A 13,839-nucleotide genomic window follows, 5' to 3' on the forward strand; every position below is an offset into this window, starting at 1 on the left:
TACTGATTCCTCATGGTACTTTACTTTTTGGTATTGCTCTTTGACAGAGAGAATTGGGAGGATTTAGAACATCTCAGAGGCGAGAAATTGAAAGTTGGAGAGAGTCACCATTTATGCTGCTGCATAGCTGAAGAACACGAAGAACAGACTAGCAAAGACAATCGTTTTTCTACAGTGATAACGACTCACAACCGAGGGTCGTACATCAGAGGCAGACTTACTTGCTATAGTAGCAGTGACACATATTGTGTGTCGTTCTGGTTTGTAACACCATGTCCACCAAAAATTCGACTTTTCTTGTGGAAAGCAATCAATGAAGGATTACCAACCTTCTCTCTCCTACATCATATCTACTTGACCAACTCTGACATATGCCCCAGATGCAATGCTGATCCAGAATTGGCGAGTCATCTTCTAATTCATTGTCCAACGACGATTACTTCCTGGAACACCCTGATCAATCAACTTACAAATACACCAAACTCCAATTACCCCCTCACTCTCACCTTAACCCCTCAGACGACCATCTCCCAAATTCTACAACAATCTGCACCAACAGCCGTAATCTCCTCCTTTTGCTTCCTTTTTTGGACCCTATGGTTAGCTAGGAATGAACTAATATACCGCCAAAAACAAACAACTTCAGCCGAAATCTTAATCTGGGCTCAAAAGCTACAACAAGAATTCACTGCGGCACAAGATTCCCTACCACCGGTCCTACCAGGAGATGCACCAATATATAACCACCATCCAAGAGGAGACAAAAGAATATCTACGATATCGGTAGGATGGTCAATTCCAAACATCAACTGGATTAAGATTAACACAGATGGAGCAGCCAGAGGTCACCCAGGTTTTGCGGGAGCAGGATTCATCTGCAGAGATTCTGACGCACAAACTATAATGGTTCTAGCTCAACCTTTAGGAATTACGACTGCCTTAACCGCAGAAACTTGGGCTCTTCTTTTGGCTTCAAGAACGGCAACAGAAAGACAATGGCCAAAAGTTCTCTTTGAAACTGACTCAGAAAATCTTTTGCGCTTCATCACATCCTCTACCCCCTCCTTGGCACATCTTAGGGATGATTGAGGAAATAAAGAAGAGATTCAGACAGATCCCACAGGTGGCCATTCAACACAACTACAGGGAAGGAAACTAAGCCGCAGACGGTCTGGCCAATCATGGAGCAGATGGAAGCCAAATAGGAAACTTATCAACCAAAATATGGGACCAGACAATCCCGTATTTTATTTCTTGATTCAGTAGGCACCACATACTCACGACAAATTGTAACCTAATCTCTTATCAATAAAGTGCATGCTTCATTAAAAAAACAAAAAATGTAAATTTTATCTAGAGTCTTCTGAGAAATTAGGTTTCACGAAGTAAATTTCAAACTCACGTGCCACAATACCTACTCTTTTAACGGCTATCTCATATACCCCTTTAAAACTGAAACTTTAATTTCAAAATTCCCAATTTTTCTCTAACGGTTATCCTCATCAAATTATACCTTAAAAAGAAAATATAGCCGTTATCATCTTCCTGATATCTAAATCTTTCTCTTCTTCTTCTCCAAATAATTGCTCCCATTCTTTCTCGTCTCTCGAATCAAAAACCCCTAGAAAAATATTTCCTTTTTGGATAATATCTGCAAAATCTTAGCTTTTGTGAATTAACAGTCATGGTGATATCTTCAAACAGATCTCCTTCCCCTATTTCAAGCAGTAAAACAAACCTCAATAATCCAAGAACCCCAGTTAGCAATAATAACCTCAGAAAGAGTTTCAGTCGAAATCCACTAAACAACCCTTCGTTTGTTCGTAATTCGAAAAACTTCAATCCAACCACTCCGGCTAATACTCCAACAGGTAATCAAGAATGAAAATTTCCCCCTATTTTAATTCAAATTTCTTATTTTTATTTGTCTGATTTGGGATCTAATCTTTAATTTGTTTCTTGAAATGCAGAATTTTCACAAAGAAATTCATTGTTGAATGAGTATAAAGAGAATGAAAAAAATCCGAATTTGAAGCCTGTAAAGATAAGATCATCATCACCTATTACTAAGCACTTCATGGCTCCAACAATCTCCACTGTTTCAAAAATTGCTGCTCCTTCACCAAGAAAGAAAATTTTGGGGGAGAGGAATGAACCAGTTAGGGTTTCTGATGATAGAAAGTTATCATTTGCAGAAAAGATTCAATCATGTTCTGATTCGGTTTCTTGCTCTCAGGTATTACCCCCTAAAGTTTCTACCATTGAAAATCATTCATTTACTGAAATTTTTGAATCAGGTTTGGGATTAGCCTCTGGTTCTCAGTTACCCTCTAAAACCCTAGAAAGTAATATGTCTTCAATTTCAGATCCTATTGAAAACCCCATTTTTGAGATCAAGGAATCTCTTCATTCTTCCGTAACTGGAGAGAACCAATTAAAACCAGATGATAACTCTGTTGTTACCTGTTTAATGGAAGAAAACCCTAGTAAAAATTCTGTGCCTGAACTAGTTAAACCTTCTTGCTCTTCGCCTGTGCCGGTTTTAGCTCCACTAGACTTAGATCCATCACTTCCACCTTATGATCCCAAAACCAATATCCTTTCCCCGAGGCCATTGTTTCTCTGTTATAAACCTAATCCCCGTGTCGAAGCTTATCGCACCAAAGGAACAAAGTTAGATGATATATGTACAGCCTCTGAAAGCTGTTCTGATGATACTAAGAACACTGAAGAAACTGAGTGTTCAGTTGAGTCTGAGGATGTTGCATTGTCAGAGGAGGTTGTATCTGAGGCAGTACTGGAGCAAATGCAAGAGAAGAATGAGAACATAGTATGCAAGAAGATGTCAAGGCAGCGCACATTTGTGAGAACAAAGATCATCCCTTCTCTTTTAGTTTTTGTAGTTGCTTGTTTATGCTTTACGGTTACAGATTCTCCGGTTTATAACGACGACTCTAGCTTCGAGTTTGGAACTTCTGCGATGGAAATGAGTCCTATTGATATTGTATATAACTGGGTAGAAATGTCTGCTTCATATCTCTCTATGCTGAACTTTATGCCTAAAGGAGTTGATACAATGATTCCTTTTAATGTTGCTAATTTAACTATGGTAAACAATGAGTACCGAACACGGGGCTATGGTGAGAATGCAATAGAGGAAATGCAAGGAATGAATGGTCTTGGATCCCAAGAGGAGATGGAAACTAACGAGGAAGTGAACCAGGAAGAAGAGAGTTTCTTAGCTGTTAAGAGTGAGGATTTGGCTGACCTTGATCCTGGAATGATAAAAGAGTCCGCGGCGATCCATGAAAAAGATGGTATTGAAATTCCTCAGCACAAGGAAGAATCTGTCAGTCCTCAAAGCTCAGAAGTAGTTGATGCAAAGGAGAAGAGTGAAGCCAAAATGACTGAGGAGGAAGTGAACCAGGAAGAAGTTGTTGAGACAGATGACAAGAGTGAAAATTTGGCTGACCATGATCCTGAGATGATAAAGGAGTCTGTGGCGATACATGAACAAGATGGTATTGAACTTCCTCAGCAGTATAAGGCAGAATCTGTCAGTTCTCAAAGCTCAGAAGTAGTTGATGCAGAGGAGAAGAGTGAAGCCAAATTGACAGAAGAGAGTTTCTTAGCTGTTGAGACAGATGATAAGAGTGAGGATTTGGCTGACCTTGATCCTGGAATGATAAAAGAGTCCGCGGCGATCCATGAAAAAGATGGTATTGAAATTCCTCAGCACAAGGAAGAATCTGTCAGTCCTCAAAGCTCAGAAGTAGTTGATGCAAAGGAGAAGAGTGAAGCCAAAATGACTGAGGAGGAAGTGAACCAGGAAGAAGTTGTTGAGACAGATGACAAGAGTGAAAATTTGGCTGACCATGATCCTGAGATGATAAAGGAGTCTGTGGCGATACATGAACAAGATGGTATTGAACTTCCTCAGCAGTATAAGGCAGAATCTGTCAGTTCTCAAAGCTCAGAAGTAGTTGATGCAGAGGAGAAGAGTGAAGCCAAATTGACAGAAGAGAGTTGTTTATTAGCTGCCATGGTAGAGGAGAAGATGGAAGAATTTGCTGAGCTTGAGCCTGAAATGATAGAAGAATCAGTAGAATTCCTAGAGAAAGATGGTATTGATATCCAGAGAGACACTGATGCTGCCGATTTAAAACTCACTCAGCATGCCTCTGAATCTGATAGTTCTCAAAGCTCAGAAATAGATGAAGCTTCTCCTCATGACCTAAGTTTGGGAACACTTGAATCTGTTATTCATGACTTAGCAGATAAGTCTCTCAAACAAACTGTGATGCAAATATCTTTAGTTCTTCTATCTTTGATCAGTGGTGCAGCTTTCCTATATATGAGAAGCAAAAAAGCCTCTACTCTAGAGCCTGTAGAAACATTGCAGCCAAAAAAGTTGGTTTCTAGTTCAACATCAACTAGTATTGACAGTAAAAGGCCACAAATTGAAAGGTTTTGTTCTCAAAACTGGGAAATTGAGGAAGAGATGGTGGCAGGACATTCCGGTCCATCAGGTATGAGCAGTGACTTCCAGAACAGCTCATCTTGCAAGGACAGGGAATCTGAGCGAGAGAATGAAGTGCAAAGCAGCCAGGGTCGTCCAATTAGTAGAAACCTCGATGTTGAATCGTCATCAAATTACTCAGTTGGATCTGTTTCTTATGGAAGTTTTACTACATATGAGAAACTCCACAATAAACATGTTAGTACGCTAAACATTCCTCATTTTATTGATGCTTTTGTATGTGCTGATAATTTCATTTCAGGAACTAAACATAACAGTACTAACATACTTCCCTTTTATGTTCTCTTTTGTTGTGTTTTGAAGGGTTATGGAGACGAAGTGGTGACTCCAGTTCGCCATTCAAATAGAATCAGAAATAAGATCGTTTCTCCATAAACTAAATCTCTACATGCAATGGGATGCAGGTGTTTTTTAGTCGCCTTCTTTTTCTTTCTTGGACTGAATTACGAAGACTTGTCAGGGGATGAGCAAAGCAGCACATTCGGGAGTAATAGTACAACAAAGAGTTGTATGCTGCTGCATGATGTGAAGGATGAGAGTTGCTAACAATTTAGTTTACACATTAGAGTAGTGTAGCATCACATTATGTCAATCAATACTTCATCATTATCATTTTCACGCTGATTTCTTAGTTCAAATTATTGGATTTCTCTGAGTTGTAAAATGGGGTTTGAATTTGAAACTTATTTATGTGTTACCTGATCTCACGGTGTTCTTGACATTCAAAGTTTCTCACTTGTAGAAGTTGTGTGTGTTGTTTTGATCAATAAACCATAGGAAAGCGGATTGCAGTAACAGACCAGATGCATTTCCTTGTTCTATGATGCACACAGAAAACAAGAAGTTGAATACCCTGTAAAGAACACACTATATGGCCAATGCATCAAAAGATACGAAGGGCAGCTCACTTCATAAAGAGCTGTTCTGATGAGTAGACAAGTTGATTATGTGCAGCTCAAATGGGAATCCAATCCCAGTCTTCTTTACAAAACTGCATTGCCAAGTTTGACCCTTTTCAAGGTAAGCCTGTAAAGAACACACTATATGGCCAATGCATCAAAAGATACGAAGGGCAGCTCACTTCATAAAGAGCTGTTCTGATGAGTAGACAAGTTGATTATGTGCAGCTCAAATGGGAATCCAATCCCAGTCTTCTTTACAAAACTGCATTGCCAAGTTTGACCCTTTTCAAGGTAAGCCTTAGTGATCAGACCTAAAAACTGTTCTCATGTACTAATGGAAGCCCGAGCATGGTGCCCACTTTATCCCACAATTTTGTTTCGACATTGTCACCATTTCAGTACAAGACTTTTTTTTTTTGATCGGTATAAGACTTGTAAATCAGTTTCTGTTAAAACCTCCAGAAGATTGGTTGGGCAAGTGGTGTATTATCTCTACAGAGAGGTACACATTTTAAGAACCTCCAAAAGATAATCAATCTACTATAGGAAAACGTGCAATTTAACCTCACAGAGAGATGCAAAGGTTGTTAATTTCCCTTGCTTGGATGCTTTACAACCCTGCACATAAAGCACATCAGACGTCTAAGTCAGAATAGAAGACGGCTCATGCTGATTTACTCAGAGCGTTTAAACCCTTTTATACCGGATTTCTAAAGGCAAAATGACTTGGGGGTCAGTATAATAAGGAAATAAAGGTAACAAGCAATTCTTTGACAAATAACAAGTCCGAATATGAAATCAACAACACAAATTCTTTCTATGAAAAAGTAGAAAATTCTGTATAAGAATGCAGTCAATCAAAAGGTCTGTTTAACAGGTGTCCAGTACACTAGAAACAACTTCACATGAGTTGAAAAATGTAATGTTCTCTTTTTGCAGCTAAGACCACCACCATTAGCAGTAGCTCCAACACCACCACAAACAAAAGGATATGAAAACGTAACAGAGGAATAAGATCAGCACAGCTAGCAAGAGAGAAATGTGTGTACTAGACGAGAGAAGCTTGTGGCACATCATGCCAGTCAGTAATTACAGATGTTAACATTGAGACCGTTCTATCCACCATTCAGCTGCAACCACTAGATCCTCGTGAACACGCTGCTGTACACATGATGGCCCCAAAACTAATATTTTTGGGGGAGACATGACGAATGTCAATTTTGTTGTAGGATTGCGCCCATATGATCATTTTTCTTTCTTAACTTTTTTTTTTCTTTTACTTCTTTTCCACTTGAAAACTCTCAAAACTACTTATTACCAGGGTAGTCCTTGTACTTCTTCTCCATCAGGCTCAGCAGGAAATCAGTAAACACGTGCTCGTATTCTGGCATTTTCCCGTAACCTGATAAGAGAGTTCAAAGGCGTCTTAAAAGAAGCAAACCTTCATATTCTCGCAAGCCTACAGCTGTGTTAAGGAATATTTAGAATATCAATTAAGAAAAAGTTCCACTTGCCAGGAAAGTAGTTAATATCAATCACGTAGAAATGGTCTCTGGTTCCATGCTCTCGAATCATATCTATGTTGAACAGTTGGAGACCCTACAAAATCAAAGTATATATGAATCATGGTCATGGAAATGGGATAAATTTATTATTTTAAAAATGGGAGAGAAGAAAAATTATAGTTAAGAAAAATGAAGATGGAAAATACCAGCCGTTGACGCAGCTCCCTTGACAGCTTCTCAAGTAAAGGTCGTGGAGGAAGCTCTGAGATTAAGGATAACATGGATCAATCTCTAATTATAGAATGTGGAAGGATTTCATATGAATCAAAATTTTCCAAGACAACGAATTACTGATAATAAGGTTAATCTTGCCCATAAGAACTCCTGGTTCTAACATAATAAACACTCACCAGCAACACCAGGGTCCAGATCTGCATCATCTGCAGAAGCAGCGGCACAAGATACCCTTGGAAAACGAAACACACCAGCATTGTTTAAGAGCTCAAGTTTATTGATGTCGGGAAGAGAGAAACGCCGTACAACCTTTATAGCTTCCCCAACAATATAAACCTTGAAGACAACACCTCCTGCAACCAGAAAAATAAAGGAAGAATTCTAGCATTGACCATAACAAATTTCAGATGCAAGCGATACCTACAAGGGGTTAAATGTCATACCATGGTTAACGAACTCCTGCAGAACCAAGGGAGGATCAAGTTTTGATAGAGATAGTTGATCGTATGCAAGTGATAATTGATGTGATTTTGCACTACCATCAACAATTAGTGGTTTTGACACTGAAACATAAACAAAAAAGCACAACAAGTTGCTCAATTAAGGGCAATCATAGAAAGATACATGAACAGGGAAGTTTGAATGGTTGCTTCGCACATCTGAAACATGGTGTAGGTTCAGAATGAGATATACCACCCTCACATTTAAGATAGGCTAGTTTAACACATGCATGCACTGGTGGTTTAAAATTTAGCATAACATACAAAATTATGTTCTTTATCTTTAACATGTGTTCCTTGGCCATAACTGTTATAATTATAACATCATCTCTCAGTCCTGATGCTTTAGCCATTGAACAAACCATATGAAAAATGAGGGATACAACAGATGCACTACAACCTTACCTAATGGTAATACCAATCCTGCTTTAGTAACAGCATCAGGAATCGATAATGGATCTTCTGTGATAACTAACTGCTTTGGAACACCCACTTTTCCTACAAAAGAGTACGTACGTTTTAAGCATCAGCATGTACACAGATGTAAATTTTACGAACTTACGCTATCAAATCTGTCCAGAATTTACACACATGGAAATACGATAACAAAATCTTTTGTAGGGTGATTCGCCATCAGCTAAAAACTTTCTTCTCCAGATGCCTTAATTGTCTAGGAGTACAATAGAAATTACCATGACAATCACACAAGTTTATATTGGTCACATCCTGAAGCATGGACTGGCGGTTGCTAACATGTTTTATGGCACTGGGAGGATCAAGGACTGTAACTTCTGGATACTTTTCCCGGTAGTCCTACAAAGAGTATAAACAGCTGGCATCAGAAAAAGTTTGAGGGTGGACATGCAAATGCTACTTATAAAGTTGTTCTCAATTTGCTTGACACTAAATCATTCCAGTACCTTGAGAAGGGGAACAATCTATTCAAAGAAGGTTTACCATAAAAAGTGATTTCGACAACCAAGAAGGAAACAAGTGTGTTTAGAAGCAACATAACCACAAGGCATCGTTCCAAGTGTATAAGTATTCAATTGAGTGGCTTCCCAAGAGCTCTACCATTGGTTATTGGTTCTGATCTCTACTTTCCTGTACCATCTTCTTCCAACTGTCTGTCTGATTTAATACTTATTTTTCACTCTGGATTTGTTTAACGCAGGCTTTCATGTTGTACAAATCTCTATCTATTTTCTTCAGACATATCAATGAAGAGAAGTAACTTATACAATAAGGAAATTTGTTTGTCATATATAGTACAAATTTCCATTAACATCTGATACAGTGCTACTTATTTAGGGGTTGGTGTCTTCCTATGCACAGTCAAACCAAATTGTATCTATAATTTACTCAACCAATATCTTTCTCTTTTAATGATGTTTTACTGCTCAAAGGGACCATATTTAGCTGTTAAGCAACAAGCAAAGGGACAAAGTCACCAAGTGAATGAAAAACAAGAAGGATGTGGAAACCAACTATTACTATGTGCATCTGTTACTGATTCTTGGCTACTACAATCCAGAGGATATCCCAAAATTTTGCCGCCCAAGAAGCCCAACAAACAAAATAGATAGTAACTGCATCAGCACAGTTAACAATTACAGATGCACACCATGACACTAGCAGATTGGCAGTTAAATGTAGGGTTGACAACCTCCATTTTCCTTCTAGTGGGACAAAAAAATATCATGCAATTTTTTCCTCACGTTCTATATATTTTTCAGCAAGGATATAGACCCTACGAATGAGAATATGTCGTTTGGTGTCTCTTCATGTGCTTTTCAATAACACATGAAGGTAACTGAGGACATACTAAGTGACTACTATAGCCCGATATGGCGATATGTAAAACTTTGTAGAAGCTGATGAAAACACAATCATAAGTTTCAGTGAGCTAATCTGACACTTAGCCTTAACATTGGACTATCAGCACGAATATCACAAATTACCGTAACTTCTAAGATCGCCTCGTTGTAGTCTTGGGTAGGCTAGGACGGGCGGGGTTAAAATTCTTGTATGGCTTTTCTTTCATCAAACAATAGGTATTTTGTGCAGCCTCCATGAATAACTACACAAATCCCGAAAACAGATGCCTATCTCTCTAGCATGATGATCTCATGCATCATTAGAACAGACTAGAAAATTAAGGATGTGGCTGATTCAATATTTTGCTTTTGTAACCACGTACATGAAACATAAATCCTTCGTTTTGAAACGACTGAATAAGTAAGAAAATTAACCATGTAAGCTCATAAAAGAAGATCATAGGTAAAACCGACATCAACATTCAAATTTTTTAACACATACAAATCTACAAAGGTATAACTGAACATCATCTGCGAATCTTATAAAAGAGGTTAACCATACTAGCAGGTAAGATAAAATCCTCATTCAGAAATCTCGAGGCTCCAACCTCAACTATCTGATCATGATTCATTGCAGAGGAAAGAGCACTCTGTAAAATTACGTTAGAAGACATATATTTTATGCTATTGACCAATCCTTGTCACCGCATGTATGAACACTAACATAACTTACTAATGACGTAATCGAGGAAATTAAAAAAAAAAAAGGTTTACCATACAAATAGAATGACTAACTTTCGTTCAGAAGTAAATGATAAGGACAACATGTGAGCATCAGGAAACTAACCTCAAGAATTTGACGCCACTGCTTTCCAAACAGCTGAAAAAGATAAGAAAAAGATGGCACACCATATCAGAACACATACAAGATCGTTTGACTAGACCTCTACATGATCATTTTCAGACATGTTGGGAGAAAGTCATTTCAAACATTTCATTGAAAACCAATCCGCTCACCTTGTGCAAAATAACGTCAAAGGGACCTTGATCTGAAAGTGGCCTGCTTTGGTCAATTGCAACAAAGACTATACCTTTGTTCCTGTTTCATGCAATATATCACATGTTGTAGTTATCAGAATTACAAGAAGAGGAAAAAAAAAGGGAAGTGCAGAACTATAGACAACATTAAAATTTCGTCCATTAACACATGCAAACACCTCGTTAAGGGTAGGTTCGCTGACTAGATTCTCAATATCTACAATAAATCCAGCACATAGGCAACACCAAATATTTCTGCAGTTGCCAGCTTATTCGTGCAGACGATCTACAATGAAGAGATACTCCTGTGAGAAGTGATAGAGTATCCTTTGACTAGTTTCCATGTATGCTTGAACCGTTTCAGACGATACAAAACTCCCGTAGGCACAAAATGAATCAAGCTCTATTTTATCTCAGGTCGACATTCTTCTCATCTTCACAAAAATTTCAGATAATAATTCACAACACTCTATACAACCACCCAATACCACCTTCAAGCGAAACTAGTTTTTCCGCACAGGGAGAAATCCATATATAGATATATCGTACAAGAAAATAATCGAATAAAACCAACAGAAACGACTATTCTTGACGTCGTATTCTATGTTCCTTTGCTACAGTTACGCAAGTGTTTATGGTGTACGTTAAAATTTTCCACAACAATAAAGGCATATACTGTGTGTAAAGAAGATTGAAAGAGATGTATAAAGACAGCAACAGTCTTTCAAAATAGCAGATGAAAAGCAAATGGCAATCACTTTCATGCTAACAATTAGTTACATGTCATACCGCATTCCATACAACTCTCAAATAGAACATTAACAAGAAGAGAGAAATAACCAATCTATTAGAAACAACAATACCAAGATATAATCCAAATTTGACTTTTAATCTCTATTCTAATCTCATGAGCATATATACCAAGAATATGAGAATATTCCCAATTCATGAATTGCAGATTCCATCACTGTAATCAACTCACAACAATACCACGTGAGGAAGGATAAGTCAAAAAAAAGAAGAAAAAAACAATTGCCACAACTGGCAGCATAAATTCAATCTTGTGGGGTTTCTCAATATTTACAAATTACAATACTCAGAATCAAAAACCCAAACCCATGGAGAGAAATCTAATCTTTGTGTCAGAAAATGTCTCGAAATATACTTTTTTGTTCTTTTGTATTAAAAAATTTAACTATATTTGGTTATACAACAATATACAAGTAAACCAAATTGTGCCCATTCAAAGAAGCAAAAAAAGAAAACTATTAGAAAGAATTACAATTAATCAAATCTCTAATTGAAACCAATAGTTTAACCGAAAGATTTAATCTTCCCCAACATTTCTGGGCACAAAAAACAAAAGTGGGTGTATGAGTGTGACTGAGTGTGCATGAGTGAGAGATAGAAGTGAACAAAATTAAAAGAAATTGAATGGAGAATAGAATTAGAGGGATTACCTAGCCAGATTCTCAAGCTTTGGTTGTAAAAAACTCTTGGTTTTCTTGGAAGTTAAAGCATATCCAACAACAAGTCTCGTAGATTGATGAGGTAACCCTAATCCTAATGTAAACTCCTCCTGTTCATTATTACTTTCATTTTCATTCTCAGGCTGTTCATTACTTTTATGTTCTTCTCCACCGATCAACCTCATACTCAAAAACTCAATTCAAAACTAACAAACCCTAATTCACAATCCTTCCTCTCTCTCTTTTTCACACTTGGTATTCAAACAAAATCTAGTCTGTATAATCAAGAAAATACCAAAAATTTGTAGTGAAAATGTTGATAATCAGAAAACCTAAAATAGAGAAATTCAAAAGATTTTGTTTCCTCGAGTTGTTGATTTTAGGGTTCGGTGTTTCTAGATTTGAAAGGGGAAAGTGTATGAAGAAGGTGTCTTTTTGTATTAAGAAGATTTGGAGATTTTCACGGACAAACAAAGAGGATCAGTTAGCAGAGGTAAGAGAGTATTGAGAAGAGTACGTCTATATATTACGGTCATGTTTTTTATTATTCCTTAAATGTCCCTAGTTAATATGTAAAATCCCGTAATGCTTTTTGCCTTTTTTAAATTTTCGAATATACCCCTATGTTTTCTAGCTTCCTTTTAACTGTTCCAAGTGCTAATACTAATAGCAGCGCTAGGAGCGACTGACCCACGTTTTGAAAAGAAAACAAAAAGCAAGTGGCTCTGTAGCCGTGTCGAAAATGTGTGGGAGAAACTCTAATTCCGGCTCAGATGCCAATGGAGATGTTGAGATTTTTTCTTTTTGATCCGTAAATAATTTGGTACTAGCGACGAGTTTCGAATTCAGGTACGATCATTCAACGATTTTATCACTGTTTATAGCGACATCAGCAAGATATTATTGGGTCACAGTAAAACTCATAGTGGACTACAAGTTTTGGTAGTGTATGAAAATGCACCGCTAAGAAAATGTTTGGATACCCAAAATAAAAGTCAATATCTAAAATCAGAAATAAAGATATTGTGTCTTATGGAAAGTTGATTTTTTTTCCTTCTAGACGTCATTTCCAAATTTTACTTTCAAACCTAAATTTTGATTTTGTTGCTTTAAGAAATCCAAAAACTATTTTTCATTGTATATATAAAACAACCCATAAATAACCTGGCGAGATTGGGATATACTCAGATTAATTTGAGTATATCTAATGAGACAAAACTCGGGTCGTAATGAAGTAAAACACACCCCTTTTAACCATATATTTTCAAAATACCTAATATATCCTTGTTTAATTAACACTAAAAATGTGTTTAGATTAATTAATTTAGTTAGTTAATTAGTTGAACTAAAATTCTCAAATTAGGTATTATTTGGATTGAACTCATGGATTATGTGTTATGAATTTTGAGGGTTTTTTTTTTTGAGAATTTTTTGAGAATTTTTTTTTGTAACCGAAATGAAACTACACTAGCCAAACACTTTTACAAAGCGGATTGCAAAGCTGCTGAGTGATTTCATACTCAAAATTACAGAAGGAATCAACACTTTCATTTCTGAAAATATGAAAAATCGACAAGGTCGACGAAAAATACCCTCCCGATTATAAAAAGTCGGCAAGGTCGACAAAACGATACGCTGCCGACTATAGGATTTTTGACATACAGAGAAAGGTGTTACAAATGCATGATTAGTCGGCAAGGTATTAATTTTATAATCTGCCGACTAAACTATAGTCGGCAAGGTATAAGGATGAATATTGTGTCGACTAAAATATAGTCGGCAGGGTATAAGGTTGAATACCGTGCCGACCCTGTAACTTCTGATTTCAGAGATG

General features: G+C 37.2%; 2 protein-coding genes across 3 annotated transcripts; one reads left to right on the forward strand and one right to left on the reverse strand.

Annotated features, from left to right (window-relative positions):
- Nucleotides 1-1,560: 1,560 nt before the first annotated feature.
- LOC113331734 lies at nucleotides 1,561-5,242 on the forward strand. 2 transcript variants are annotated; one of them, XM_026578381.1, is made up of 4 exons: nucleotides 1,561-1,871; nucleotides 1,971-3,317; nucleotides 3,720-4,717; nucleotides 4,844-5,242. In XM_026578381.1, exons 1-4 carry the CDS (start codon nucleotides 1,685-1,687, stop codon nucleotides 4,913-4,915), a joined length of 2,604 nt encoding a protein of 867 aa, XP_026434166.1. In that variant the 5' UTR covers nucleotides 1,561-1,684; the 3' UTR covers nucleotides 4,916-5,242. The 2 variants fall into 2 exon arrangements, with proteins under 2 accessions (XP_026434166.1, XP_026434165.1); XM_026578380.1 differs by having other exon boundaries at nucleotides 1,971-4,717.
- A 969-nt stretch (nucleotides 5,243-6,211) lies between these two features.
- Nucleotides 6,212-12,505, reverse strand: LOC113331938 (inositol-tetrakisphosphate 1-kinase 3-like). Its single transcript, XM_026578573.1, has 10 exons — nucleotides 11,997-12,505; nucleotides 10,516-10,597; nucleotides 10,346-10,378; nucleotides 8,374-8,494; nucleotides 8,087-8,179; nucleotides 7,625-7,744; nucleotides 7,358-7,534; nucleotides 7,154-7,209; nucleotides 6,957-7,041; nucleotides 6,212-6,844 (listed from the first exon to the last, which is right to left on the reverse strand). Exons 1-10 carry the CDS (start codon nucleotides 12,188-12,190, stop codon nucleotides 6,750-6,752), a joined length of 1,056 nt encoding a protein of 351 aa, XP_026434358.1. The 5' UTR covers nucleotides 12,191-12,505; the 3' UTR covers nucleotides 6,212-6,749.
- Nucleotides 12,506-13,839: the final 1,334 nt, after the last annotated feature.

This window comes from Papaver somniferum, unplaced genomic scaffold, assembly GCF_003573695.1.
Source record: "Papaver somniferum cultivar HN1 unplaced genomic scaffold, ASM357369v1 unplaced-scaffold_128, whole genome shotgun sequence".
Taxonomy (NCBI): domain Eukaryota; kingdom Viridiplantae; phylum Streptophyta; class Magnoliopsida; order Ranunculales; family Papaveraceae; genus Papaver; species Papaver somniferum.